General features: G+C 45.2%; 3 protein-coding genes across 4 annotated transcripts in view; 1 reads left to right on the forward strand and 2 right to left on the reverse strand.

Annotated features, from left to right (window-relative positions):
- RSF1 (remodeling and spacing factor 1) overlaps positions 1–6578 on the reverse strand; it is a 57126-nt gene extending 50548 nt beyond the window's left edge. Inside the window, 1 exon segment of the mRNA XM_026706782.2 lies at positions 6331–6578. Coding sequence (XP_026562567.2) covers positions 6331–6547 — 217 coding nt within the window. The 5' untranslated portion in view covers positions 6548–6578.
- Positions 6579–7042: 464 nt separating this feature from the next.
- Positions 7043–17841, forward strand: AAMDC (adipogenesis associated Mth938 domain containing). 2 transcript variants are annotated; one of them, XM_087936906.1, is made up of 4 exons: positions 7043–7179; positions 9400–9545; positions 15733–15828; positions 17568–17841. In XM_087936906.1, the coding sequence occupies exons 2-4, from the start codon at positions 9414–9416 to the stop codon at positions 17706–17708; spliced, it is 369 nt and encodes a 122-aa protein (XP_087793032.1). In that variant the 5' UTR covers positions 7043–7179; positions 9400–9413; the 3' UTR covers positions 17709–17841. The 2 variants fall into 2 exon arrangements, with proteins under 2 accessions (XP_087793032.1, XP_026562569.2); XM_026706784.2 differs by having other exon boundaries at positions 7043–7065.
- Positions 17842–21146: 3305 nt separating this feature from the next.
- Positions 21147–26329, reverse strand: part of INTS4 (integrator complex subunit 4) — a 43601-nt gene continuing 38418 nt past the window's right edge. Inside the window, exons 21-23 of the mRNA XM_026706785.2 lie at positions 25475–25618; positions 23044–23164; positions 21147–22087 (exon numbers count right to left, since the gene is read on the reverse strand). Of these exons, the coding sequence (XP_026562570.1) occupies positions 21894–22087; positions 23044–23164; positions 25475–25618 (459 nt within the window). The 3' untranslated portion in view covers positions 21147–21893. The remainder of the gene's footprint in view (positions 22088–23043; positions 23165–25474; positions 25619–26329) is intronic.

A 26329-nucleotide genomic window follows, 5' to 3' on the forward strand; every position in this document is an offset into this window, starting at 1 on the left:
CCCATGACTCTGGGACACTGCAACCGTCGTAAATGTGAGTCAATGACAAGCCTCTGAATTTTGATCAAGTGATTATGGGGTTGCTGCAAAGGTTGTAACTGAAAGATGGTCCTAAGTCACTTTTTTCAGGGCCGTTGTAACTTTGAACGGTCACTAGATGAACTGCTGTTAAGTTGAGGACTAACCTGCACTGCTTCCTACCATTTGAAATTGGAAATCTAAGAAAGAAAGCATATAATTGGCTTAACATACATTCTTTAAAAGAAAAAGGTAACTCCCCCAAATCTTCATAAGAAACAACAGTTAAAAACAACTCTTGTAGGGTTCCCTGATAAAGTAATTTAAAAGAATATGCGATGTCACTTTTGGCTCATAGACAGGCATTCCCGCTTCAAAACCAATCCCTACAGGTAGTCTTCAACTTACAAGCAGTGACCGTTTGAAGTTACACAGCACTGAAAAAAGTGACCTATGACCGGTTTTCACACTGATGACTTTTGCAGCATCCCCAGGGTCATGTGATCCGAATTCGGACACTTGGCAACCGATTCATATTTATGGCAGTCGCGGTGTCCTGGAGTCACATGATCACCGTTTTTCACCTTCCCAGACAGCTACTGCTAAGCCAAAGCCAATGGGAAGAAGCCACTTAATGACTGTACGGTTTACTCAACCGCTACACTGAGTCCCTTAACAACCGCGGCAAAAGAGGTTGTAAAATGAGGCAAAATTCAGTTATCAACTGCCTTGCTCAGCGATGGACGTTTGGGGGATTTCAATTATGGTCAGAAGTCGAGGAACATCTGTATGTACAACCCAATCTCAATGTTCCAACAGCTGCAGCAGCACCCCTACAGTTGCACGATGGCATTTCTGGGGTGCTTGACAAGTAGCTCATATTTATGGCTGTTTGCAATGTCCCAGGGTCATGTGAGTGCAAGTTTTTTGAGTCTGCAATATTTATTTCTAGTTTTCGGCAAAAAATAACTCCGTTGGGAAAATCGGGTTTGTTTAATGACTGTAGTGTTTGCTTATAAACTCGTACCAAAAAAAAGGTAAAAAATCAGGCATGGTCAGGCTGTGACCTGCTTAATAATAACCGCCACAACTTAGGATCATAATTCTGGGCTCAATTTCAGTCTTAAGTGATGCACTACAGGTACTCCTCGACTTACCACAGCTCATTTAGTGACCGTTCAAAGTTACAACGGCACAGAAAAATGTGACTTATGACTGTTTTCCACAATTACAACCGTTGAGGTATCCTTGTGATCAAAATTCAGATGCTTGGCACCTGACTCATATTTATGACTGGTGCAGCATCCTGGGGTCACGTGATCCCCTTTTGGGACCTTCTGACAAGAAAAGTCAATGGGGAAACCAGATTCACTTAACGACCATGTGACTGTCTTAACAACGGCAGTGATTCACTCAACAACTGTGGCAAGAAAGGTTGTAAAATGGGGCAAAACTAGCTTAACAAACACCTCACTTAACGACAGAAATTGTGGGCTCAATTGTGGTCGTAAGTCGGCGACTACCTGTATATGCATCAAGATGTATATGCCGGCAACAAAGTAAAAAAAACCCCATAATTATCATAGTAAATGAAAAACGGAACTGCACAAAAACCTATCAATTTCAGAAGTGTATGGGATACAAATAGTAGATACAATACCTTCAATGCTTAAGACTTTTCTGTATTCCGAGACTTAACAAGTATGTATCAAAAGCATATCTAGTTATATTTAAACAATCTAAACTTATCTTCCCCTTTTGCAAAGAACGTTAAGGCTGTAACAAAGAATATAGAATCAATGATATTGATGGTATTTATAATTTTATTGGAAATTACCGTTGGGTGTCAGGCTCCATAGCCAAGCAATTAAAAGCTACTTTTAAGATTTGAATTGTTTTGATGGCCTATTTGAAAAGGACAAAAGCAACAAAGAAACCGGGCGCTGTGAATTTTCAATCTTTTAAAAGGACAGCACACAAAAATCCCCCTCGATAAAAACTTTAGGATTTGGGAAGGGGCGGAAGTGGTTTCGATGATTACTGACGGAAGATGGAAGACCAGAGATGGGAGACTCCCTGAAATGTTCTCCAAGTTACTCCAAGATTGACTCCGCTCTTCCAGACTGATTTTAAAATAACACAAACCTTTCTTTGCCCTTAGCAAAAACCCATTAACAACCATCCTTAACTACTCTGAGAATAGCAGGTTTATCGGCATCTTTTGAGTGTTCTGTATATCTGAACTGATATTCTACAAGAAAAGGAAGTTTATGGAGAGGCTTGGATGGTTAACGTGCCATGCATGCGGCTATGTCTGTAGGACGGCAGGAAACATAGGCAGGAACAGAAACAAATCTCTAAAAAGTGCAGAAAACAACAGATATTTTCTCCTGCCTATCCACACCATTTTTAAACAACCTCAAAATGAATCATTTGGACATGTTTAGGAAATAAGCAGTAAAGAGAGAGCGAGAGCTGTTTGACCACAAATATTCATGCACTTAAAGGTAAAAAAGTTGCCATATTGAGAGACAGATGACAGACCGAGATAGAGACAGACAGATGATAGATAGATAAGATAGATAGAATATCTGTTCCACCACAAATATTCATGCAGTTAAAGGTAAAAAAAGTTGTCCTATTGAGAGATGGATGACATACAAAATAAATAAATACATATGTAATAAATAAGTAAATAAAATAAAATAGATAGCTGTTCAACCACAAATATTCACACACTTAAATTAAAAAGTCACCCTATTGAGAGATGGATGACATAATAAACAAACAAAAATACATACATAATATACATACAGCCTGTGAACTAAAGAGAAGTGAGTGGATTATTGTGTACTCTTTCCCTTCTACAAAAATCTCCATCAACTTTTGCTGTCTTTCAAATGTACCAATTTCCCTCCATCTATGTACATTAATCAGAAGGATTAAGTTATAATTGTCTCCCAAGATATGGCTTCTTGGTTAAGAACAGGTGAAATGCCTTTGTGGTCACCCTACCTATTTTGTTTGTTTGTTTACCTGTTGGATTTTTATCCAACCTCTTGCTCAGTAGTTCAAGGCATTGTACACAATGAGCCAGCCTCCCATTTCTTTCAATAACATAGTCTGGGTTCAGAAAAATGGCTGGTTTTTGGTCACCCAAAAAGCTTCGGTGGGAGATAATGGAGAAGAATTTTGATCTCTCCAAGGCACATCCAACACCTTCACCAGTGTGTCAGATTTGACCATAACCCAGTACTGAACTACTACACAATTGTTGGTGGCTGGCCAAAAAAATGGAGCCATGAACGCTGCTAGACCAAGGGTGGGCAATTAATTTTCCCAAGGGGACAAACAAAGACTATTGTGGAGAGCCAAACCAATAGGCTTGTGAAGGTGTGTAGGCAGTCTTCAAGATTTACATTTGATTCAGTCACAACAATGGGGGGCGGGGGGAGCTATAAAATACCCAGGTCTGTGCTACACCATGTCTAGTTTCAAGCAACTTTGAGAAACAACATGGAAACCTCCCAGAGTTGCTTGATGTGGAGATGAGCAACGTATAAATTCGATATATAAATAAATAAATCAACCAACCATGTCACCAAAAACTTTTTAGCCTCCATCCTTTTTAAACAAGTCCTTGGTAGAGGAAGGCAGTGAATGGAAAAGTTCAGGAAGCATGAAAACACCTAGGTCTATCTATGGATTTGCTAGAACAGGACAACCAGAGATAAAAGTAACCCAAATTTGGAATCAGACAAGGAGCAACTGAAATTGAAGATGCCTCCTTTTTTCTGCGAGGCACACACAAAAACGCACACACCAAGAGAAGATGCCTACTGGGCAAAAGGAAAAAAAAAACGACACTCAAAAGCCAACAGAGAGAACCAGAGAAGAAGGTAGCCAAATCTGAAGAGCACAGGACTTGAAGTCCACACTTCTTAAAAGTACTGACGTTGAGGAACACTGAACACAGAATAACAACATAGAGTAACAGACTTGGAAGGGACCTTGGAGGTCTTCTAGTCCTGCCCCCTTGCTGGAGCAGGAGACCCTACACCATTTCAGACAAATGGCTGTCCAATCTCTTCTTAAAAGCCTCCCGTGATGGGGCAACCACAATCTCCGAGAGTTGTCAGAAATTGGTCCGTGTGACAAAAGCCACTTAGGGAAGGTTTGGGAGATGAGAGAACTGCAGATCAGGGATGCCTGCGGGATGCAGTTAAAAAACTCAAGATGGCAGACACAATCATGAAGTGGAACCTCCACCTGCTTTTTACTGTTACACTTAAAAAACAGGAGTATCGATTAACCCTTTGTGTGCACCCATTTGATTTCTTAAGACGGTACCTTTCAAATATCCTGGGGATATTTGCTGCAGGGGCAACAGATCCTACAAAGGCAACTCAGAGAGAACAGAACAAAAGGAAGAACGGCCAGGCTACAGAGACCTGGGTTTCAAAGGATAAAAGAGTCCCAATCTTTTCTCTACCTGGTTGAAATCCTGGCCTAGAAACCAGGAGACTGTGAGTAGTTTTAGGTCTCCTTTAGCCATGAAAGTTGGCTGGGTGATTTAAGACCAGCCCTTCTCCCTCAGTGTAATCCACCTCACAGGGTTGTTGTTGTTGTTGTGGGGAAAATAGGAAGCAGGTCAGTTAGATGCATGCATTGCCCTGGCTTATATATCTGCATTTGTATGCGTGTCTGTCCGTCTGTCCATTAATCCATCCATCCACCCACATACATGTAGGTAGTCCTCGACTTACAACATCTCATTTAGTGACTGTTCAAAGTTACAACGGTCCTGAAAAAAGTGACTGATGGCCAATTTTCAAGCTTTCAACCGCTGCAGCATCCCTGTGGTCACGTGATCAAAATTCAGCTGTTTGGAAACCGACTCATATTTATGACGGTTGCAGGTTTCCAGGGTCACGTGATCCACTTCTGCAACCTTCTGACAAGCAAAATCAATGGGGGAAGCCAGATTCAACTAACAACAACGTTACTAACTTAACAACCGCAACAATTCACTTAACAACTGTGGCGAGAAAGGTCATAAAAATGGGCGCAAAACTCACTTAACAAATGTTCCCCTTCACCACAGAAATTCTGGGCTCAGCTATGGTCATAAGTCGAAGACTCCCTGCACACACATACACATTTACATACATACACACAGGCATACATTTACATGTGCATATAAAGGTGTACATACACAGACATGCACATATATTTATCTCTATAAAAGGCAGGATGAAATGTAATATGATGATGATCTATAGAAGGCAGGATGAAGTGTAATATAACAATGATGATAAAATAATAATACAAGAGAGAGGTGCCAAAGTACCAGGAAGACCTGATGATGATGATAAGATACTTGGTTGATATACCTAGGATGCCGGCATCAACCATCAGCGCCAGTCAGTGGTATTTGTGAAACATTTTTAAATGTTCAGTTGACTGAGTTTCATGTTTAATGAATAAAAGAAATAGTAGTAATAACAATAATAACGTACAGCACAGAGATACCAGAGTACTGGGAAGATCAAATAGTGATAATAAATAATATAGCAGAGATGCCAAGCTACCAGGAAGATCAAATAATAAATAATAATAGTAATAAAGCAAAGAGATGCCAAAGTATCAGGAAGATCAAATAATAAATAATAATAGTAATAAAGCAAAGAGATGCCAAAGTATCAGGAAGATCAAATAATAAATAATAATAGTAATAAAGCAAAGAGATGCCAAAGTACCAGGGAGATCGGATTCTCCAAACCATGGAGCACTTTGCTGGTTAGAGGAAAGAGGCATTTTGTATCCATGGTCCACTGCATGCCCATCATCCCCTTCTCTCCCCCCCCCCACTCCCCAGGCTGATCAATCCCAATTTAGCTGAAGGGGGACGGAGGAAAACCCTCCCCCTTTGGCTCCCCCGGAGCCCGGGAGTCCCTCAGGGTCCGACCCGGGTTCGGCGTCTCGTGCGAAGGCAGCACAAACGCGGGGACGACCTCCCGATCCGAGCAAGGCCGCGAGGCGAATCCTCCCCCGCTCCCGAAGGAAGGGACAAAAGGGACCGACGACGACGACCCCCCCGAGAGGCCGAGAGAGAGAAAAAAACGGGTCTCCCCGGCGCTGAGGGAGGCAGGCCCGGCCGGGCCACGGGAAGCCAACGGCGGCGTCCCGGAGAAAAGGGAAGCGGGCCCCGCGGCGGCGACGGCGGGTGAGGAAAAGAAGGCCTCGCTCTCTTTGCTCCGAGGAGCCGCTCGAGGCCGAAGCTGAGGGAGATTCGCTCCGGGTTCGGCTTACCCTGGTCGCCGGGCTCCTGAGGCGGCTGCAAAACGCGCTCCAGCTCCGGGAACGGCAGCTCGGGCAGGTCGAGGAGGGCGCCGTACCTCTCCAAGAAGGAACAGACGACGGCGAAGTTGGGCCAAGAGCCCGGGCGGGAAGAGCCCTCCGGCGGCGGGGCGGCAGGGAAAGGCGGGGAAGGGGGAACCGCCGCCGCCGCCGCCGTCGCAGCCGCCATCTTGGAACCTGAGAGGATGGATGGATGGAGGAGGTGGACGAGGAGGAGGAGGAGGAGGAGAGGCGGGGCGGCGGGCGCACGCGAAGGAGGAAAGCAGGGGGCGCTGTGGCGGAGAAGCGGGACCCCGGCGCCATTCTCCCGTCGGGCTCCGCGAGAGGAGAGGAGACGAAGCCGCGGAAGGAATGGAAGCCGCGCTGGGAAAGAGCGGCCCCCGATAGCACGCCTGGTCTCTCTCTCTCTCTTTCTCTCGTTGGTTTATGATTTGACTGATTGACACAGGAACCAAAACGAGCCTGGCGTTGTGGGGCGGGGAGGCGGGAGGGAGGAGGAGGAGCTGAAAAGGGGCGGGGAGAGAACGCCACCCGAGCCAATCTCGCCGGCGGCGACTGAGAAAGGGGCGCAATCATAATATAAGGGACGAGGGAGGGGAGGACGTCGAGAATCCGCCCACCTCCGCCGAAAGAAAAAGGAGGGGGGCGTGGCCGTCAGCGAGGGCGGGGACCCGATGTTGTGAAAAGGTTTGTTAGTGGGCGCGGCCCGTGTTTGTAACGTCGCCTTGGGCCAATGAGGGGCGTGAGGGGGCGTATCCTGCCACACGGGGTGGGAGAGCGACAGATGCGTGATCTGGACAGGTGAGCGGGGGGGCCTGCGGGGACTACAACGCCCATCGCTCCCCATCCGCCACACTGCGGATGATGGGAACCGTAGTCTGGCAGCTTTGGGGAGGCACCGCTTCCTTGAAAGCGGGCAAAAAGGGTTGGGGTGAGGTGTTTGTCACTGGATAGATAGTCCACTACTTACGACCATAATGGAGCCCTTAATTTTTGTTGGTAAGCGAGACAGCTGTTAAAGTGATATTTGCCCCGTTTTGCGACCTTTCTAAGTTGTTAAGCGAATCACTGCTGTTGTTAAGTTAGTAACAAGGGTCGTTAAGTGAATGTGGCTTCCATGGATTTCGGCTTGTCAGAAGGGGATCCCATGTCCCTGTCGTAAGTATGAGTCACTGGCAATCACATGACCATGTGGACACTGCAGTGGTTGTAAGTGTGAAAACTGATCATAAGTCACTTTTTCAGTGCTGTTGTAAATTGGAACGGCCAGTAAATGAACTATTGTGAGGACTGGCTGTATTTTTTTGGTTAAATTTATTGAATAGCTTACAATAATAAAAAGGAAGAAAAATAAAACAAGTCCAGAACAGAAACAAGGTAATAGAACAATAAAGTAAACAACACAATCAAAAGAACACAACCAGAATGAATGCATCAATATCAGGATGAGATGAGCAGTGTAGAAAATTGACAAGTAAATAAAATAGCCGTAAAATAGCAAGGTTGTAAAAGAAAGTAATAAAAAATATTAGATGTAAAAAGATTACAGCGAAATAAAGCCAGAGCCGTGACAAAAAAGACAAAATTTATTTCTAAGTTTAAATGACAGAAGAACAAAACTAATAAGTTAATCATCTCTCAGCCATTTTAATATTCACCAATGCCGTTGTTTTATATCTCCCTTCCTCTGTAATTTAAGGAGGAAAGTTCAGTCTCTACCAGGAATTGAAAAGCCTGGGTAGCACCCTCCAAATTAATTAATACATTAGATTTATGCAGCCGCCCATCTTGTAACACTGATTCTGAGTGACATGGAATCCTAACATGTAAGAGGAAACAACGTTAAGTCCCATGGTATCCAAGATTAAAGCACACAAAAAATTGCAAAAAGAATATATCATTAATCAGAGAAGTAAATTGATCTCTTTCAGCAAAATCTTGTCAACTTCACCAACTGTTCTGTAGTAGGCAATGCTGATTTTTTTCCATTTCTTTGCATATAATAATCTCCGCTGCAATTATATGTTGAATTAATTTTCCATGACTCAGGAATTCTGGGATTTGAAGTCCACACAGGGCCTAAAGTTGCCATAATTGCTCGCCTCTGGCTTTTTTGCAAAGCCAATTCTCATCCTGTGTCGATGGTACCAGGCTCAATAGCAGGGAGTCCTAGTGGACACTCATTTAAACACGAACCGGCCGTGTGCTGCAGCTGCCAAAAAAGCCAACACAATCCTAGACTGCGTAAACAAGAGGGATAGAATCAAGATCACATAAACTATTAATATCACTTTATAATGCCTTGGTAAGGCCAAACTTGGAATCAACTGCATCCAGTTTTGTTCGCCACGATATAAAAAGGATATTGAGACTCTGGAAAGAGTGCAGAGAAGAGAAACAAAGAGGATTAGGGGACTGGAGGCTGAAACATACGAAGAACGGTTGCCGGAACTGGGTAGGTCTAGTCTGATGAAAAGAAGGATTAGGGGAGACATGAGAGCAGTCTTCCAATATCTCAGGGGCTGCCCCAAAGAAGAGGGAGTCAAGCTATTCCCCAAAGCTCCTGAGGGCAGGACAAGAAGCAACGGGTGGAAACTCACCAAGGAGAGAAGCAACCTAGAACTAAGGAGAAATTTCCTGACAGAAACAATCAGTGGAACAACTTGCCTGCCGAGGTTGTGGGCACTCAATCTGCAGCTGAGCAGAAAACAGAGGAGAGGAGAGCAGTGGAAATCTATGGTCCGGTCCTTGGGATGGAAGAGCCACTGCTGCTAGTGAAGGCCCACCCCAAGGGACAAAAGGCAAGGGGTGGAGATGAATAGGTGTAGCAGGTTTATCTCTGGAAGTTGCAATTACTCCAACACTGGAGTTTTTAAAGAAGAGATTGGACAGCTGAAATGGGATAGAGTTTCCTACTTGAGCAGGGGTTCGACTAGAAGACCTCCAAGGTCCCTTCCAACTCTTATTCTGTTTTTCTGTTCTGTTATCCTTTTGCCTCATGTTCTTCTCTTTCCCTTTCAGACACCCGCCCAGCTATGTCTTCCCCTGAAATTGCTTCTCTGTCATGGGGACGGATGACGGTGAGAGGCTGCCCCACAACCTATAAAGATTGTAAAGTATGGCCTGGTGGCAGCCGGACGTGGGACTGGAGAGAAACGGGCACGGAAGTAGGTATCTTGGCTCACCCAGGGGGAATTCCTTTGGGGCAGAGGTTGGATTCTACCTGGTCGGACCGGTTCTATAGAACCGGTTATGATTCTGCACAGTTTGGAGAACTGGCAAATCGCGCCACTGGCTGGCCCAGCCCACTCACTCCTTACCTGGCAAAACTTGCCTGCTAACTTGCTATTTTCCCCCCTTTTTCCCCCCAATCATCAGCTGTTCTGCTGTGCTGGGAGATTTAGATTAACTAGAAATCGTTGGGTTTCTTGCTTTCTAGCTAATCTAAAAGCAGAGCTGAACCTTCCTTAGGACTGAAGCTTCTATTTTTCAGGGCAGACTCAGGTAGCCGATGGCAGAATGGTAGATCTCTGAGTGAATCTGTGATTCAGTGAGCAACTCAATCTGCCTGCCTGCTTTGCCTGCTTTTGGGTAAAAGTTTCTCTTTTTTTATAAAAAAAAAATCAATATTTATATACATGGTGTGTTGTGAGTTAATTTTATGAGTTTGCTTGCAAGCAAATTTTATGTGACAGACTCAAGTAGCAGATTGCAGAAAGATAGATACCTTAGTGAGTCTGTGATTCCGTGAGCAGCTCAACCTGCCTGCCTGCTTTGCCTGCTTTTGGGTAAAAGTTGCTCTTTTTTAAAACAAAAAAATTCAATATTTACATAAATATTTATAAAATTTGCTAGCAAGCCATGGCCACCCAGTCACATGACCACCAAGCCACACCCACAAATTAGGCCATGCCCACAGAACTGGTTAAGAAATTTGAATCCCACCCCTGCTTTGGGGGTCTCTCTTTTTATGCACCAGGGAGCCTCCCAGCTTATCCAGCCAAAAGAAGCAAGAATTGGGAATGTTTCCTCTTCGCCTCAGATTCTGAATGTCTTCTGCCATGAAGCAGGCCAGAAAATTAGGCCTCAATCTTGTTGATTCCTGTACCTGCTTTCCATATCTGAGGAAATTACCCCAAATGGAATAAAAATGAGTTCTCTTTAGATAACACAAACCTGTTATCCATGACAATAGGAACAACTTAAACTGAGTTATAGAACCGCCCATGTGTACAGGTAGTACACAACTTACAACAGTTCCATTTAGTGACCATTTGAACTTACAACAGCACCGAAAAAAGTGACGTATGGCCGTTCTTCACACTTAACGACCGTTGCAGCATCCCCACGGTCAGGTGATTTACATTCGGATGCTTGCCAACTGACTCACATTTGTGACGGTTGCAGTGTCCCTGGGGTCATGTGATCCCCTTTTGCGAACTTTCGACAAGCAAAAGTCAACAGGGAAGCTAGATTCACCGAACAACCATGTTACTAATTGAACACTGCACGTTAGGTGAATCACGCGGTCATTGATCAAATCCAGCTGTCATGCCCTTGTTAGAGTCAGACTCTGAGGGAGAGGAGGAACAGCTGACAGGGAGAGGCTGGCTCTGGAGGTTGTGGAGGGGGCTGGGGAAGGGCAGAGGCTGGCTGGGCAGTCAGAAGAAGAACCAGGCCCACCCCCCCTTCATCCTAGGAAAGGAAAGGAAAGGAAAGGAAAGGAAAGGAAAGGAAAGGAAAGGAAAGGAAAGGAAACAACTTGGCTTATGAGAGAGGAAGCGGCCATGATCCCCTCATTGGTTGCAGCTGGGGAAAATAGTATATAAGAGAGAAGGTTAAAACACAGTGTTGCTAGAAACAAAGCATGTTTTATTTTGGGCTGAAGTTATCTTGGTTGGCATCCTTCCAACAGACTGTGCCTCGTTATCTCCTCCTTATCCTGGTCCATTGTGGAAATTCCTTCATTGTACTTTGTTTTAGTTTTGTATTTCACCTCTATCTGCTCATTAAGTTCGGACTGTATTGCTTTCTTTTGAAGACTGTTTTTGAGTACTTTTTATCTCCAACTGAGAATTATTGAACCAGTGGGGGCCAATTGGAGGCATTAAAGGACGTATATTTACGTTTTGGATTTTGTTACGTTTGTGTTACACTCCAGGTCATCACACCATTTTTCCCCGTTGGCCTGGCTTGTTGGAAGCCAACTGGGAAGATCACAGACAGCGATCACATGATCCCCGGGATGTGGCAATCATCGTAAAACAAGCCGTTTGCAAAACGCCCCATTTTTGGTTAGGTCATCATGGAGATGCCGCAACCGTCGTCAGTGTGAAAAACGGTTGTAAGTCACTTTTCCCAGTGCCGTCGTAACTTTGAACTGCCACTAAATGATTTGTCAGGGTTCCAAGATATCCATAATAAATAGGTAGGTTCCTCAAAGAATTGGTTTATTGGACATATCATAATTGGCATAAGCTGGTGAAAACTGTCTCTGAATATTCCTGCAGTTTTCACCTAATTAAACATTTCTCCCTTTTCCCAGACAGTCAGTCAGTCAAGGTCCTGTCCGTTTGCCTAGTAATTTCGCTCCTCCTCTATCCCGCCACCTGTGGAAATGCCCTTGGTTCCCAGGAGAAAGTATTTTGCTTTGGCTACAAATCCCCAGCTATCTCTATTCCCCCCTTCCTCCCTATCCCTCGGCTCCAGTGTGGGAACGCTGAAGCTTCAAAATGGCCTCGGTTGGGTCAGCTTTCAGGGTTGACACAACCGTTGTGCGAAGTCACCTTTTTTCAGTGCCGTCGCTAAAGGAAGAGTCATACGTCGAGGACCTGTAAAGCAGCTTTTTTTTTAAAAAAGCACGCAGAAACAACGTATGCTAGGAAATAGGGGAACAAAATTACAACTGTCACACATACACACACAAAAAACAAGGCCCATTTTTTGGCGGGGGGTGGGCGTTAAGGAAGCCTACTCCAGAAGTGGTGGATAATATACCTGGTAGGACAGCTGTTAGGGTGGGGAAACAACCCCAAATTAAGACTAAAATAGAGCTGGAATGTTTGTGCTGCTTAAATTCCCCTATGCCGTGTCTTTCCTTGATTTAAAAATGCACTTTTGGGACATTAGAAAATGGCTGCCGAAGAAACAACCTCACCGCATTGTGGAGGGGAGGAAAGCCTATTAAAACCAACGAGTCAAAAACAACGCTTTCCAGATAATTCTCCCCTTCCGACAATCCGTTTAGTAACGAACTCCATTTTTTAGTGTAAAAATGTGTATTTATTTAGGACTTTTCTTCAAAAGTTTGAAGGATTCATCCCTTTTCTTGTTTTCTCATCATCGTAACCCTGCATGGTCGTTTTGATTGAGAAATAGGCTAAAAAGTCATCAGACAATTTCATACAACACAGATAGTTCTCGACTTATGACCATTCCTTTAGTGACTGTTTGTGATGACCCAAAGGGGCGTGGCATAAAGGCAACACAATCAAAAAAGCAAGAAGGGTCCCTTTATTATCTCCAATTTTGCCCTCAATGTCCAGGTTACCTTCGGCTAGAAAAAAAACTCTCCAAGGAACAGCCTTTAACGGTAGAAAATTCAGTCCAAAACAAAGTACATACAGACTGTAACTAAAAATCCAAACAAACCAAGCTGAGGTAATTAACTTGACAGGGCAGGAGAAGGAATTTCAGACTTGAAAGCACGGCAAAACTCACACAGTTAGGAAGACGCCAGGAACACAGATAAGCCATGATGATACCAGATAAACTCACGATTTGATCCCAACAGTTTGCTGTACGCAGCTTCGCTTTTTAAACACACTGTTCCCAGCTGCAGCTAATGAAGGGAATCAGGGCCCTTTTCTCCTCCATAAGCCATGCAACACACGTTGCTCCCTTCTCCGTTCCTCCTTGCGTGCCCTAGGATGAAGAGCGGGTGGGCCTGGGTCTTCCTCTGAACTCCCTCTCCCTTGTTCTATCTCTCCCCTGCTCTGCCCAGTTGGACTTTGCCCATCCCCAGTTTCTACCACTGCCAACTCCACGTCAGCTGTTCGGCTTCGAGTCAGATTCCGACGGGGGCATGACACTGTTTGAACACAACAGCAGCATGAAGGAAGCGGGGCTTATGACCGGTTCTCACAACTGTTGCGGCATAGTCACGAGACCAATGGGGACCGTTCGAAGTGACAATGGCACGGAAAGAAGCAACTTACGACCGTTTTTCACACTTAACAACTTGACATGTATTTAGGATGGTTGCAATCGCTGGATTGTGTGAGAACTAGCCATTTTCTCTTTTTCAGAGAATTGTAATGGTTAAAGGCAGGGCAGCAGTTTTTAGAGGCGGGAGAAAAAATGTTTTCCTTGCTCATTGCTCAGACGTATATTACTTATTTGTCAATTGTCATTTCACCCCATCATCATCTTCGTTTAACAATCCCATAATCCCTTGCGGGGTGGAGTCTGGGCAACTGAATGGAGCAAGCTGAGTGTTTACTGGCCGGATGCCCTTCCTGTCGCCAATGCAGAGTTTTGTTCAGCAGACATATTCTCATTGTGCCCAGAGAAAGAAATATTTGCCTCTACCTAGGATCGAACTCACAGCCTCCTGATTGTGAGGCGAGAGCACCACCTCCAGGCCATCACACCACTCAAATTGTCATTTCATCCCATGCCAGTTACAAAAAAAAATTAAATAACTGCCCTGTGATTTTGGGATTTTTTTTTAAAAAAAAAAAACGGGGCTCTAATTCCATGGATACAGCTGCCATCTTGCCATGTTTTGACCCTCCATTACATCCCCGAGCTTCTCTTCAGTAGCAGACTTCGCGAATTCTTTTAAGCTGTGGGATGATTTGAAGGAACTTTTTAACAATTGGCCTTTAATGATTACATCCTCGCCTTTGTAAATTTCATTTTGAAAAAAAATACTAAAAGCACTATTTTTAACGTTATTTTATCTGTACACGTCCCAGAGGCCTTCTGTGAGGTAAATGGGTGATTCCAGACATTGATAAAATAAAAATTAATAAATAAAAGCTTGTTAAAAATAGACACACGCATACATCGAGTCTACTGGGAGCAGCTGCACGCTGAGTAGAGAGCAGGAAGCTTGCCGTATACTTTTTTACGCAAATTTACATCCAAACTGCAATGAGAAGGCAGAAGGGAAACAAACAGGCTTAAAAAAAAGTCACATCTGCCTCTACAAGCCGTGATTTACAAGAAGAGGTTAATTCGATCAGCAGGAGGCAGAGGTTCTTCTGGTTCAAGGAATCGGATTCTACAAAAGGGCTGGGGAATAGGGTTAAGTAGAGAAAGTTGCCTGCTGTGTGTGTGTCCCCCCACTCAACAATCTGGGTCCTCATTTTACCGACCATGGAACGATGGAAGGCTGAGTCAACCTTGAGCTGGTCAGGATCGAACTCCTGGCAGTGGGCAGAATTAGCCTGCAATTCTGCGTTCTAACCACTGCGCCACCATAGCTTGCTCCTTCCTTCCTTCCTTCCTTTCCTTTTTCCTTCTTCCTTTCCTTTCCTTTCCTTTCCTTTCCTTTCCCTCCCTCCCTCCATTCCTCCTTTCCTTCCTTTGCAAAATACACTGCTTCACAGAGCTTTCCAGCCCTCCCTAAGTGGTTTACAGAGTCAGCCTTTTGTGCCACCAACAATCTGGGTCCTCGTTTTACCGACCTCGGAAAGAGAGAAAGCTGAATCAACCTGGAGCCCGGTGGAATTCGAACTCCTGGCTGCAAGCCGAGTTAGTCTGCAATACTGCATTCTAACCACTGCACCATCAGAAGGGTCTACACCAACTCGCCATGGGAACAAGAGTTACACTAATATCAAAGAAAGGATGGAATCATTAAAGAAAGGATGCGAAAGGAGGGACAGAATGAGTTGTGAATGACAAAAATAAAAATATTTTTTAAAAATTATTTTAAATATTTAAATGGAATTGTTGAATTGTCCCGCAGTGAGTTGCCCCATGGCGAACTGAGTGTGGTGAGTTGGCTGAAAAGTCTGCTACAGGGAAGGAAGGAAGGAAAGGAAGGAAGGAGAAAGGAAGGGAAAGGAAAGGGAAAGAAAGGAAAGGAAATGTGGGAAGGGAAAGGAAGGAAAGGAGGGGGAAAGGAAGGAAAGGAAAGAACAGAGAAGAGGAGGAGGGAGAAGAGAGAAGGAAGGAAAGGAAATCAGAATGGTAGCATCTGCCACAGAAGAAACCATGCAATTTAAGGCTGGTCCTTGAAAGCTGCTAAATCTCAACTGGGCTTCCCCAGTTCCAGTGAAATCCATATGAATTTTGGCCCATGTCCGAAGCATCTGTCACCAACTTTTCTTTTCCCCAACACAGCATGTACCTGGGGTTCAGCCCGCCGATGTCAAAGAAGTTCTGGAAAAGGGTGTCAAGACATTAGTGATCGGCCGCGGCATGAGCGAGGCCTTGCAGGTAGGTTTCCTCAGGTGAGCGGAGCCCTTGGAAGAGCCAGGCTCTGGTTTCACGCCAGGTGAGAAAAATCTTTAGAGATTTAAGCGTTAGATCAGTGGATTGGGGAATTCTGGCAGTTGGAACCCATATATCTTTGTCATCTGCCCCTCTGTCCCTGTCTGGTTTGGCTCTGAAACCCAACAAGACAGACACAAACTTCAACGGATAATTAGAACTGCAGAAAAAACAGTTGCTATCAACCTGCCTTCCATGGAGGACCTGCATACTGCATGAGTCAAAAAGAGGGCTGTGAAAATATTTACAGACCCCTCACATCCCGGACATAAACTGTTTCAACTCCTACCCCCAAAATGACGCTATAGAGCCCTGTACACCAGGACAACTACACACAAGGACAGTTTTTCCCCGAACGCCATCACTCTGCTAAGCGAATAATTCCCTCAACACTGTCCAACTATTTACCAAGTCTGCACTACTATTACTATTAATCCTCACATCCTTCCTTCCTTTCACCCATCCCCTCCCACTCGTGACTATAACTGTAACCTTGTTGCTTGTATACTTATGATTTATATTGACTATTTCTTAGTATGATTTGATTGCTTATTCTACCCTATGACTATTGTTAAATGTTGTACCAGATAGATAGATAGATAGATAGATGATAGATAGATAGATAGATAGATAGATAGATAGATAGATAGATAGATAGATAGATAGATAGATAGATAGACAGACAGACAGACAGATATAGATATATAGATATATAGATATAGATATAGATAAAAAGAATTCTTTATTGGCCAAGTGTGATTGGACACCCAAGGAATTTGTCTCTGGTGCAAATGCTCTCAGTGTACATTAAAGAAAAGATACATTCGTCAAGAGCCAAGAATCATAAGGTACAACACTTAATAATCGTCATAGGGTACAATAAGAAATCAAATCATATTAGGAAACAGTCCACATAAATCGTTAGGATACAAGCAACAAAGTTACAGTCATACAGTCACAAGTGGGAGAGGATGGAGGTTAAGGAGTGATAAGAAGATTAATAGTAATAGTAATGCAGACTTTGTAAATAGCTGGCCGGTGTTGAGGGAATTATTTGTTTAGCAGAGGGATGGCATTCAGGAAAAAACTCTCCTTGTGTCTAGTTGTTCTGGTGTGCAGTGCTCTATAGTATCGTTTTGAGGGAAGGAGTTGAAAGAGTTTATGTCCAGGATGTGAGGTGTCTGTAGATATTTTCACAGCCCTCTTTTTGACTGGTGCAGGATACAGGTCCTTGATGGAGGGCAGGTTGGCAGCCATTGTTTTTTCTGCAGTCCTAATTCCTCTCTGGAGTCTACGTCTGTTCTGTCTGGTTGCAGAGCCAAACCAGACTGCGATAGAGGTGCAGACGACAGACTAAAATAATTCCTCTGTAGAACTGGATCGGCAGCTCCTTGGGCAGTTTGAGCTTTCTTATGATTCTTGATGAACGTATCTTTTCTTTTATGTACACCGAGAGCACTTGCACCAAGACAAATTCTTTGTGTGTCCAATCACACTTGGCTAATAAAGAATATTCTACTCTATTCTTTAAAAGATGCCAGGTTTGTAAAACGCTAAAGATAGCCCTCACCTTTCGACCACGATTGGCCGTAAAAATTTCCATTGGTAGGCAAGAGAGCTGCTAAGGGAGGATTTAATAATTGAAAGCCAATTGTTAAATAGTGTTTTCGTTTTTACCTCCCAAGGTACCGCCTGCCACAGTGGAGTACCTGAAGAAGCAGGGGATAGACGTGATGGTCTTGCAAACAGAGATGGCTGTGAAGGAATATAACACCTTGGCTTCCCAGGGAGTCCAAGTGGGCGGAGTCTTCCATTCTACCTGCTAAAGGTCTGAGGACAGACCCCTCTTTCTCTCCCCCCCACCTGTTCCTTTCGGGAAATTCAAAGGAACATTTTTTTTCTCTCTCTCCTGCTGTGCCAACTTTCCACCCAGGGATAAAACAATTTGCAAAAATAAAAGCCTCACCCAGTCTTTATCGGCTTGTGTTCAGGTGCGTGCAAAGCGAAACTAGAGGGAAGGTGCCAGGTAGCCCAGATAGAGGGGGAAACCCAGACAGACGAGCTCCTTCTACATGACTATAAAGCCACGTTAACAAAATACTGCAAATCTGAAAAGTACAGGGGTTCCTCGACTTACGGCCTCAGTTGAAGTCTGACATTTCTGTTGCTAAGTGAGACGTTGGTTCAGTGAGTTTTGCCCCGTTTTTACGCCCTTCCTGGCCACAGTTAAGTGAATGGCTGTTGTTGAACCAGTCACATGGTTATTAAGTGAATCTGGTTTCCCCAAGGTTGCCAAGGGGGATCACTTGACCCCGGGACACTGCAACTGTCATAAATGTGAATCAGGTTGTCAAGGGTCCGAATGTAGATCACGTGACCATGAGGATGCTGCAACTGTCATAAGTGTGAAAAATGGGTCAGGAGTCCCTTTTTTCAGTGCCATTGTAACTTCGAATGGTCACTAAGTTGTAAGTCAAGGTACCTTGTCAGGGTAGTGATTTAAAAGTTGACCAGCTGATGCAATGATGGGAATGAGCCAGCTATGGTTTTGGGCTGTTATCCCTTTAAGAGCCTGTATACTAAAAAGAGGCCCTTAGGGCGGCTCTCTCTCTGTGTTCTTCCCTGTTGTAATCACTGCTTGTTTGACCTCTGCCTGCAGTACGTGTATGTATAGTATATATTCTTTTGTAGATAAATCCACTATTTATTACAAACCTGTTTGCTACTGTGTTTCCCTGAAAATAAGACCCTGTCATATATGTATGTATGTAGATAAATAGATGATAGATAGATAGATAGAGAGAGAGAGAGAGAGAGAGAGAGATAGGTCTAGGCATGTTTGGGTCTTTTCCCATGTAAGATTAAGAGTATCTTGGCGATGTTTCGGTGTGGTCCCACTCGCCATCCTCAGGCTGGTGCTTTCGGCTTCGTGCTTTGCTCGCACAAGCACGAAGCCGAAAGCAAACCAATAAAGGCACCAGGTCTTATTTTGGGGGAGAACGTCATCCACTGACTAACCTCACTTGCGCACGTCTCCTCCCGGCCTCCTTTTCGCTGTCAGAGGCCTTCCGGAACTACTACTTCTGTGGCTGCAAGGCTTTCCCGGAGGCCTCTGCAGCCAGTAAGAGAATTCTGGATCGATCCGGAGCTTTGTGATCAGCTCCAGAGGCCTTCAGGAAAGCCTTGCCAGCCTTGCCGGATGCAGAAGAAATAGGCTGGCGAGGCAGGTGTTGGGGGGTGCAATACCTGGCTACAACTGTCCAAAGATAAGTAGTAGGGCAGCTCTACCCCCCCACCCACATCCTAACTTAATGTTTACCTGTCCACTGTGGATCTTATTTAGGGCTTATTGGGGGGGGTAGGGCTTATATCAGGCGCACATATAAAAAAATCAAGCTAGGACTTAATTTCAGGGTAGGTCGTATTTTCGGGGAAACGGTAGTATTGCTCCTGGGTTGTCTCACATAGTCAAGCTGCGCGCACTCTGACAGTTGGTTCTATTGAGCATTGAACATACCACACCCGAAGCATCGCGTCCAATTCTGGCCACTGTGTTTTAAGGAAGACACGGACAAATTGGGCTGTTTCCAGAGGAGAGCAATTAAGGGGGGTGGGGAAGCGCCTGGAATGGTGGGAAAAAGAAAGTAAGATCCTAGAAGAGGTAGCAATATTGAGGTATCTTCAGCCAGCGGAAATAAGGGGGGGGGGGAAAACAGTGGGCCAATATTGTTCCAAGTAGTTTCATAGGTAACAGGACACCTCTGGCGTAACCATGTCCCAGGGAGTGAAATAAAACAATCCAAACAGAATTTACGGGGGATGCCTTTGGTTCGGCTTTCCGGGGGGAACAAGAGAAACAGATGTGAACGCTACGTGATTCCCAGGCACAAGATTTTTACAAGTGGTCTAGGGAACATCGGTGGGTCAGGGCTGTTCGGTTGTAGTCCAGCCGCAACGGAAAGAGACGCAAGGCTGAGCAGCAGGGAAGTTTTGGCTCCAGGCATGGCAGTCGGCTCTGAAGGATACGAGGGGGGGGAATCTGATTTTTTGCCTTTAGAAGCAGAGAAATATGTACAGGCAGAGGTACAGCCTCTATGCTAAATACATATTTAAGCTTCCCTTCCTTCCTTCCCTCCTTCCCTACCCTCCAATATTCCTGTTTTCCTCCCCCTTCCTTTCATCCATCCTTACCCTTCCATTATCCTTCCTTCTCTCTCTACATCCTTCCCATTTTCCTTACTGTCTTTCCTTCCTTCCTTCCATCCCTCCATTTCCTTTTCACTATCCTCTCTCCTTCCTTCCCTCCTTCCGGTTTTCCTTCATCTTCTTTCCTTCCTTCCTTCCTTCCATCCCTCCATTTCCTTTTCACTATCCTCTCTCCTTCCTTCCCTCCTTCCAATTTTCCTTCATCTTCTTTCCTTCCTTCCTTTCACTATCTTCCTTTCTCTCCCCCCATCTTTCCGGTTTCCCTTCATCTTCTTTCCTTCCTTCCTTCCTTCCATCCCTCCATCTCCCTTTCACTATCTTCCTTTCTCTCCCTCCATCCTTCCGATTTTCCTTCCTGTCTTTTTTTCCTTCTATCCCTCAATCTCCCATTTCACTATCCTCCCTTCTTCCTTCTTTCTCTCCTTCCCATTTTCCTTACTGTCTTTCCTTTCCTCCATCCCTTCATCTCCTTTCGTTATCTTCCTCCTTCCTTCTCTCCCTCCATACTTCCAATTTTCCTTCGTCTTCTTTCCTTCCCTCCATCTCCCTTTCACTACCCCCTCCTTCCTTCTCTCCTTCCTTCCGATTTTCCTTCCTTTTTTCCTTCTATCCCTCAATCTCCCATTTCACTATCCTCCCTTCTTCCTTCTTTCTCTCCTTCCCGTTTTCCTTACTGTCTTTCCTTTCCTCCATCCCTCCATCTCCCTTTCGTTATCTTCCCTCCTTCCTTCTCTCCCTCCATACTTCCGATTTTCCTTCGTCTTCTTTCCTTCCCTCCATCTCTCTTTCACTACCCCTCCTTCCTTCTCTCCCTCCTTCCGATTTTCCTTCCTGTCTTTTTTTTCCTTCTATCCCTCCATCTCCCATTTCACTATCCTTCCTTCCTTCCCTACCTTTGTTTTCCTTCCTTTCTTCCTGTTTTCCCTTTCTTCCTCCCTCCCTCATCCTCCTCCCTCTGTTTCTTCCCTCCCTTCCTCCCCATCCATCCATCCAAATTAACCAAAACTTCAGAGTTCGCTCAAGAAATACTATTTACAGCAAACGGCAACAACACCAGGGGAGGCACAGTGCTATTTTAATAAATGTCAAAAAAATATTAAATGATGGGCTCCCAAGTTCTCCGCGTGAAACCGAGCCACCAGGTGGTCACCATAGCATCTTTGCCAGGGAGAACTTTCCGTCTCAAGAGAATCGCACATAACGCCTCTTCCCATTTATTCCACTGGCCCCATCGAAGAGGACATTCGGTACATTCTGAGACCAGTCTAGAGGCCAGAGCAACCTTTGTCCTACCTCAACACAGCAACTGCGATCTTCACGTCAAGGCCACCACCTCTCTTATTAAAGATTGAGGTTGAGAAAGCCCGATAACCGGGTTTGACGATTTTTGTCCCTCATTTCAACGACCATGTTAAAAAAATAAAATAAAAGTTGCTCAAAGAAAACACTCGCCCGGCATCCTAAAAGTTTAAGGAAAGGCCAAAGCAGATTTTCCCAAACAAGACATCCCTCCAGATGTGTTGGAAGTGCCCAACTGCCCAACTCTTGGCTGGGCAAGCTGGACCAAACCATGTTGCACTTAAAGGAGGCCTGCCAAGCGACGGAGTAAAACGTCCGTAGCAAAGTCCGAGGAGCAACTTAACGGAACCCCTTCCCTTTCTGGTGGTTCGGTAAGCAGAGAAGAGAGAGCAGAGTTTTTAACTTGGAGGCCAACACTCCGATGGTCTTTACGGTCTTTATCCACTTCTGAAATTTCTCCCCAAGGAGTAAAATAAAAGAGGAAACTATTTTGCAACGGCAGCTTTTCACCGCCTGGCAGGCTTGGGCATAATATAAACTTTGACCGGTTTGCCGAACAAGAGAGTCCCTTCGATGCTGCCCTCGGATGGGGGTGGAAGATCCATGCTGTCTCCCCAGGTGGACCGCGAGAGGCCCACGGAGGCTTTGGTCCTGTCTGAACTGTAGGCCAGGAGAAGACAGAGTTCAATTTGACAAGGTTCTGGAGGAAAGGAAGAACAAAAAATAAAGGGAAGGGGGAGGAAAGAGGGAAAGAAATGTCAAATTTGCCAGGTGTCAGGATTCCAGCAATCGCCCTAATGAAATCAACGATTCTCGAGCCAAACTTCAAAAACCTTCAAAGGATTCATTAGAGGTAAAGCCAACTCTGGCCTATGTCATTTACAGTCCCCTGTGACCCTGTTTCCCCCCTCCCTCCCCCCTGAGTGTCTCATCAACCAGATTCTCCAATTGAGCACAGTTCACGGGCTGGGTGTCATCAATCACATTCTCCAATTACGGGCTGGGTGTCATCAATCACGTTCTCCAATTAAAAATATTTGCGGGCAAAAGCTCTGGTATTTTAGTTACAATCTTTTCAAGATAAGAGTTGGAATGTATTTCCACTTTCAAACAGCTGCACTGCTTTTCCAGATTTCCTTCCTCTCCCCTCCTTTTTTTTATGGCAACTACTAAAACAGGCATGGGAATGTTTTATGAGTTGGCACCAGGTTTCAAAAAGCCGTTTGTTTAGTGACCATCCGAAGTTACGATGACACTGACAAAAATTACAAGATCTTTTTTTTTTTTTTCTTTTCCACACATCGCAGTATCCCCGTGGTCACGGGATCAAAATTCAGAGGCTTGGCAACTGGCATGTACTTCGAAACAGTTGCAGCATCCCAGGGTCAGCAAAGTCTACAGGGAAGCCAGAATCTGCTTAACAACTGTGTTATTCACTTAGCAGCTCCTGTGATTCATTTAACAATCTGTGTCAAGGGGGGTGGGAATTCCCTTAACAAATTTCTCCCTTAACAACATAAATTTTCTGGCTCAGTTGAGGTCGTAAGCTGAGGACATACATAAACAAACTCTGAGAAATGACCCAGATGAAATGTACGTTCCACAGAAATTTTCCCAGTAGGTCAAAAGAAACACTTAAAGCCAAGTCTCCCTTACCTGTCCAGGCGGTGTGTGAGAGATAAACCTGAGTAATTAATCGGTGCCTTCCTGGACCAGGGTTTCTAAAATCTGCCGGTTTCGGGTGAATCACTTGGGACTGGCCATCAGGATACATGATCTAGAAGAAGAAAAAAGAGACCTGAAGTGATCCTCAACCCTTAAATCACCAGTGAAGTAAAACATTTAATTTTGCAGCTATTAAGATTGTTGGCTGAGCAGGACAAAAAATAGCCAGGGAGATAATTGAGGCCTGGGAAATGGGTTGTAGCCATATTTTACTTTGAAGCTTCGAAGTTGCCATATTTTTAGTGCCCGGGAATTTGGGAGGGGGGAAATTGCATAGAGTGGTAGAAGATCAGACACAACATTCTTCTCATAAAGTCAAGGACAAGTTACCCCGCACCTGGAGAGCTGTGTCTGGAAAAATGTCTCCAGTTGGGACGATGGTTGATTGGGCCGTGTGATGGACTGGTGGGTGCAGAGGATGGGTTTATGACTTTCAGTTGGGAAGGGGAAACCTGGAACTCTTCAGAGTCAAGTTTTCCCAGCGGTGCTGGGATGATTTCTTCAATAAATTCTTATTTGGACGAACTTTTATTTCTGAGTGCTGAATGAAACGGGGAGCATCATGTCAGAGCATTTGCAGCGTGATTATTATTACAAGACAACCCAGCAGCAAAACATCCAGCACACAGAGACTTAAGAAACTTAACGGTGGTTCATATACAAGACGTGTACAGAAATATACGTGGTAGGCAAAACACCTGACAAGCAATCAATCTTCTTCTTAACTCTACACGGAGAACTCTGCAGTGAATACCGAACACAAGGAGAGAGAGAATGCAACCTCTAATGGCTGCCTTTATATAAACACCTCTTAAAGGGATAGAACCAATCCCCAGTCTTAAAGGGAAATACCCAGGCTATGCTGACTCATTGCATCAGCCACATCTGACTTAGTAGCCGGCCCTCAATACCCCAATTAAACAACTTAAAAGCAACACACAACCAGGCACCATATAAATACAACACAGAGTAGTCCCAAAGCACACATTCTGGTGAGGGAGAAGTTTCCCGAGGATGCGCTCCAGCACGAGACTAAACCTCTGGTCCCCATGACCAACCCAGATTGGAACTTGCAATGAAGCAATTCCTGCCTGTCCCACATCGTTCCACCATTTTTTCCCCCCCGACTCAGTCATCCTATTGTGACATCCCCTTTATAAAGAATTATCTCTTGAAAAAAAATAATAATAATAAAGCCCAGGAAATCTCATGAAAATAGTCTTTGTTGGCTGGGGAATTCTGGGAGTTGAAGTCCACACATCTTCGAGGGCCTGAGGTTGAAAAAGATTGGTGCGCACCCAATGGCAGTTGGCCAACCGAGAACTGGAGACAAAATGGTGGGACGTCGAATCCTTGCTCTTAACCCGCGCGGTGGCCTTCGTGGCTCAATTCTCATGTCGTGAGAGTTGTTGGAGCCTGAATCGGCGAGGGAAGATGAGCTGGAATTGGAGCCGACAGAGATGGAGGGGGCAGCTTCATCGACTTCGGAGGAAAATGGGGAGGAGCAGAGCTAGCCAGGCCAGGGCTTTTCAGGATTAGGACAGTTTTTAGGCAGGGCGGAAGGGGGGGACGCAGGATAACCAGGAGAGTGAACACGAGAGCTAGTTCTCAGGCATTGAGCAAGGACCACTTCCTCCTGATCCGAGAGCACAGAGAGTGGAGAGAAGGCGAGAACAGTGCAGACTGGCCCATCTATTCAGGAGGAGAGCACCCTGCCCCACTCCACGAAGCACGCCTGGCGATCGAGACTTAAAGAGACGCTGTGGGGAAGGGCGTTTGTCCGGGAATTCATGGAGGGTTGAGTGCTGATATTTAAACTTTCCTGAATTCCTAGCATTCTTTCTGGATTTCTGGATGACTTGCCTGCCTCCTTCGCTTCCTGGGCTCCTCGACGTGCCCTGGTGGAGTTCTTGCTTCACAGCCGTGGTGCTCGTAGCATTGGGCTGGACTCCTCGCAGCCAGAGGCTGCTTGACAGGTGTGTGTGTGTGATCACTTTGCTCTGGACTTGCCAGAAACGTGGGAACATCTTGGGGAAATTCAGAGAACTGGCAAATACCACCTCTGGTTGGACCCACCCACCCACGTCTGCCGTTACCTCTCCTATATTCCCTTGATTGCCGCGCCTCAGCTGAGCTAAAAAAGCTGCTCCGCTTACCGGCGTTGACAGAGGTCAGTCTCGGAGACCTCCGTGTGCGTGCAAAGCACGTGTTCGGCATGCACACGCGGGAAGGTCAGCTCACCAGCGTTGACAGAGGTTGGTCTCTGAGCCCTCCGCGCACGTGAGAAGCGCAAGCGCATAGAACCACACATACAACCGGCAGGATACAATTTGGAAACCCACCACCGACCGCATCACGTTACCTGAACTTTCACCGTGCTTTGGGGATCTTGCACATGTTCCAGAGTGGCGTCCACATCTAGAGCAACAACTAAACCGGACGTGAAGCGCAGGGGATTGTCCGACTCTCCTGTGGGTTCGATAATGGTGGCAGTTGCTCGGTGGATCTGGGGGAAGAAATGGGGTAAATCAACCTACGCTTTGTTCAGAGTATATTCATGAACTGGAACAGAGCTTCGTAATAAGGTCAGCCAATGAGCAGGCATAGCAACTAAGTCAGCCAGTGAGGACTGTTTGGAAACTGAAACTAGAAGTAGCCTAGGCGTGGCTCTGTATTAAGCTCTGCAGCTCTGAAGCTATGTGGAGCTCTGAGTCTGACTGTTGAGAACGACATTTTTCTCTCCTCTGCTGTGTGTCTTGCTTGCCTGCTGAACTAAAGTGAAACTGAGGCCTGTTTCTGAGCTCCTGAGTTGCTCTTCTGCTCTGAGCCTGTAACATGTCTGCTTCTGTTTGAGGTTTCTGTTTCTCCATGTTGGAGAAATCTACAACTGGTATTGTAAAATTGACTTTATGTGTTTATAAAGAAGTGAAATGAAGCCTCAGCCATCTGTGCTTACTTTTCTGGCGCTGAATTTCGGCGGCTCTGACAACCTCTTGCCCCCCAACAATCTGGGTCCTCATTTTAACGACCTCGGAAGGATGGAAGGATGAGTCAACCTTGAGTTGATCAGGATCGAACTGCTGGCAGAGTTAGCCTTCAAGGCTGATTCTAACCATTGTACCACCATGCCACCAGAAGTTGGACAAAGAGGAAGAGGACGAGAAAGGGAAGGAAGAAATGGAGGGGAGAAGGAGGAAGGGGGAAAGAAGAGGGTGAA

The sequence above is a fragment of the Pseudonaja textilis genome, chromosome 7 (genome assembly GCF_049901715.1).
Source record: "Pseudonaja textilis isolate UNSWEBS1 chromosome 7, rPseTex1.2, whole genome shotgun sequence".
Classification (NCBI taxonomy): domain Eukaryota; kingdom Metazoa; phylum Chordata; class Lepidosauria; order Squamata; family Elapidae; genus Pseudonaja; species Pseudonaja textilis.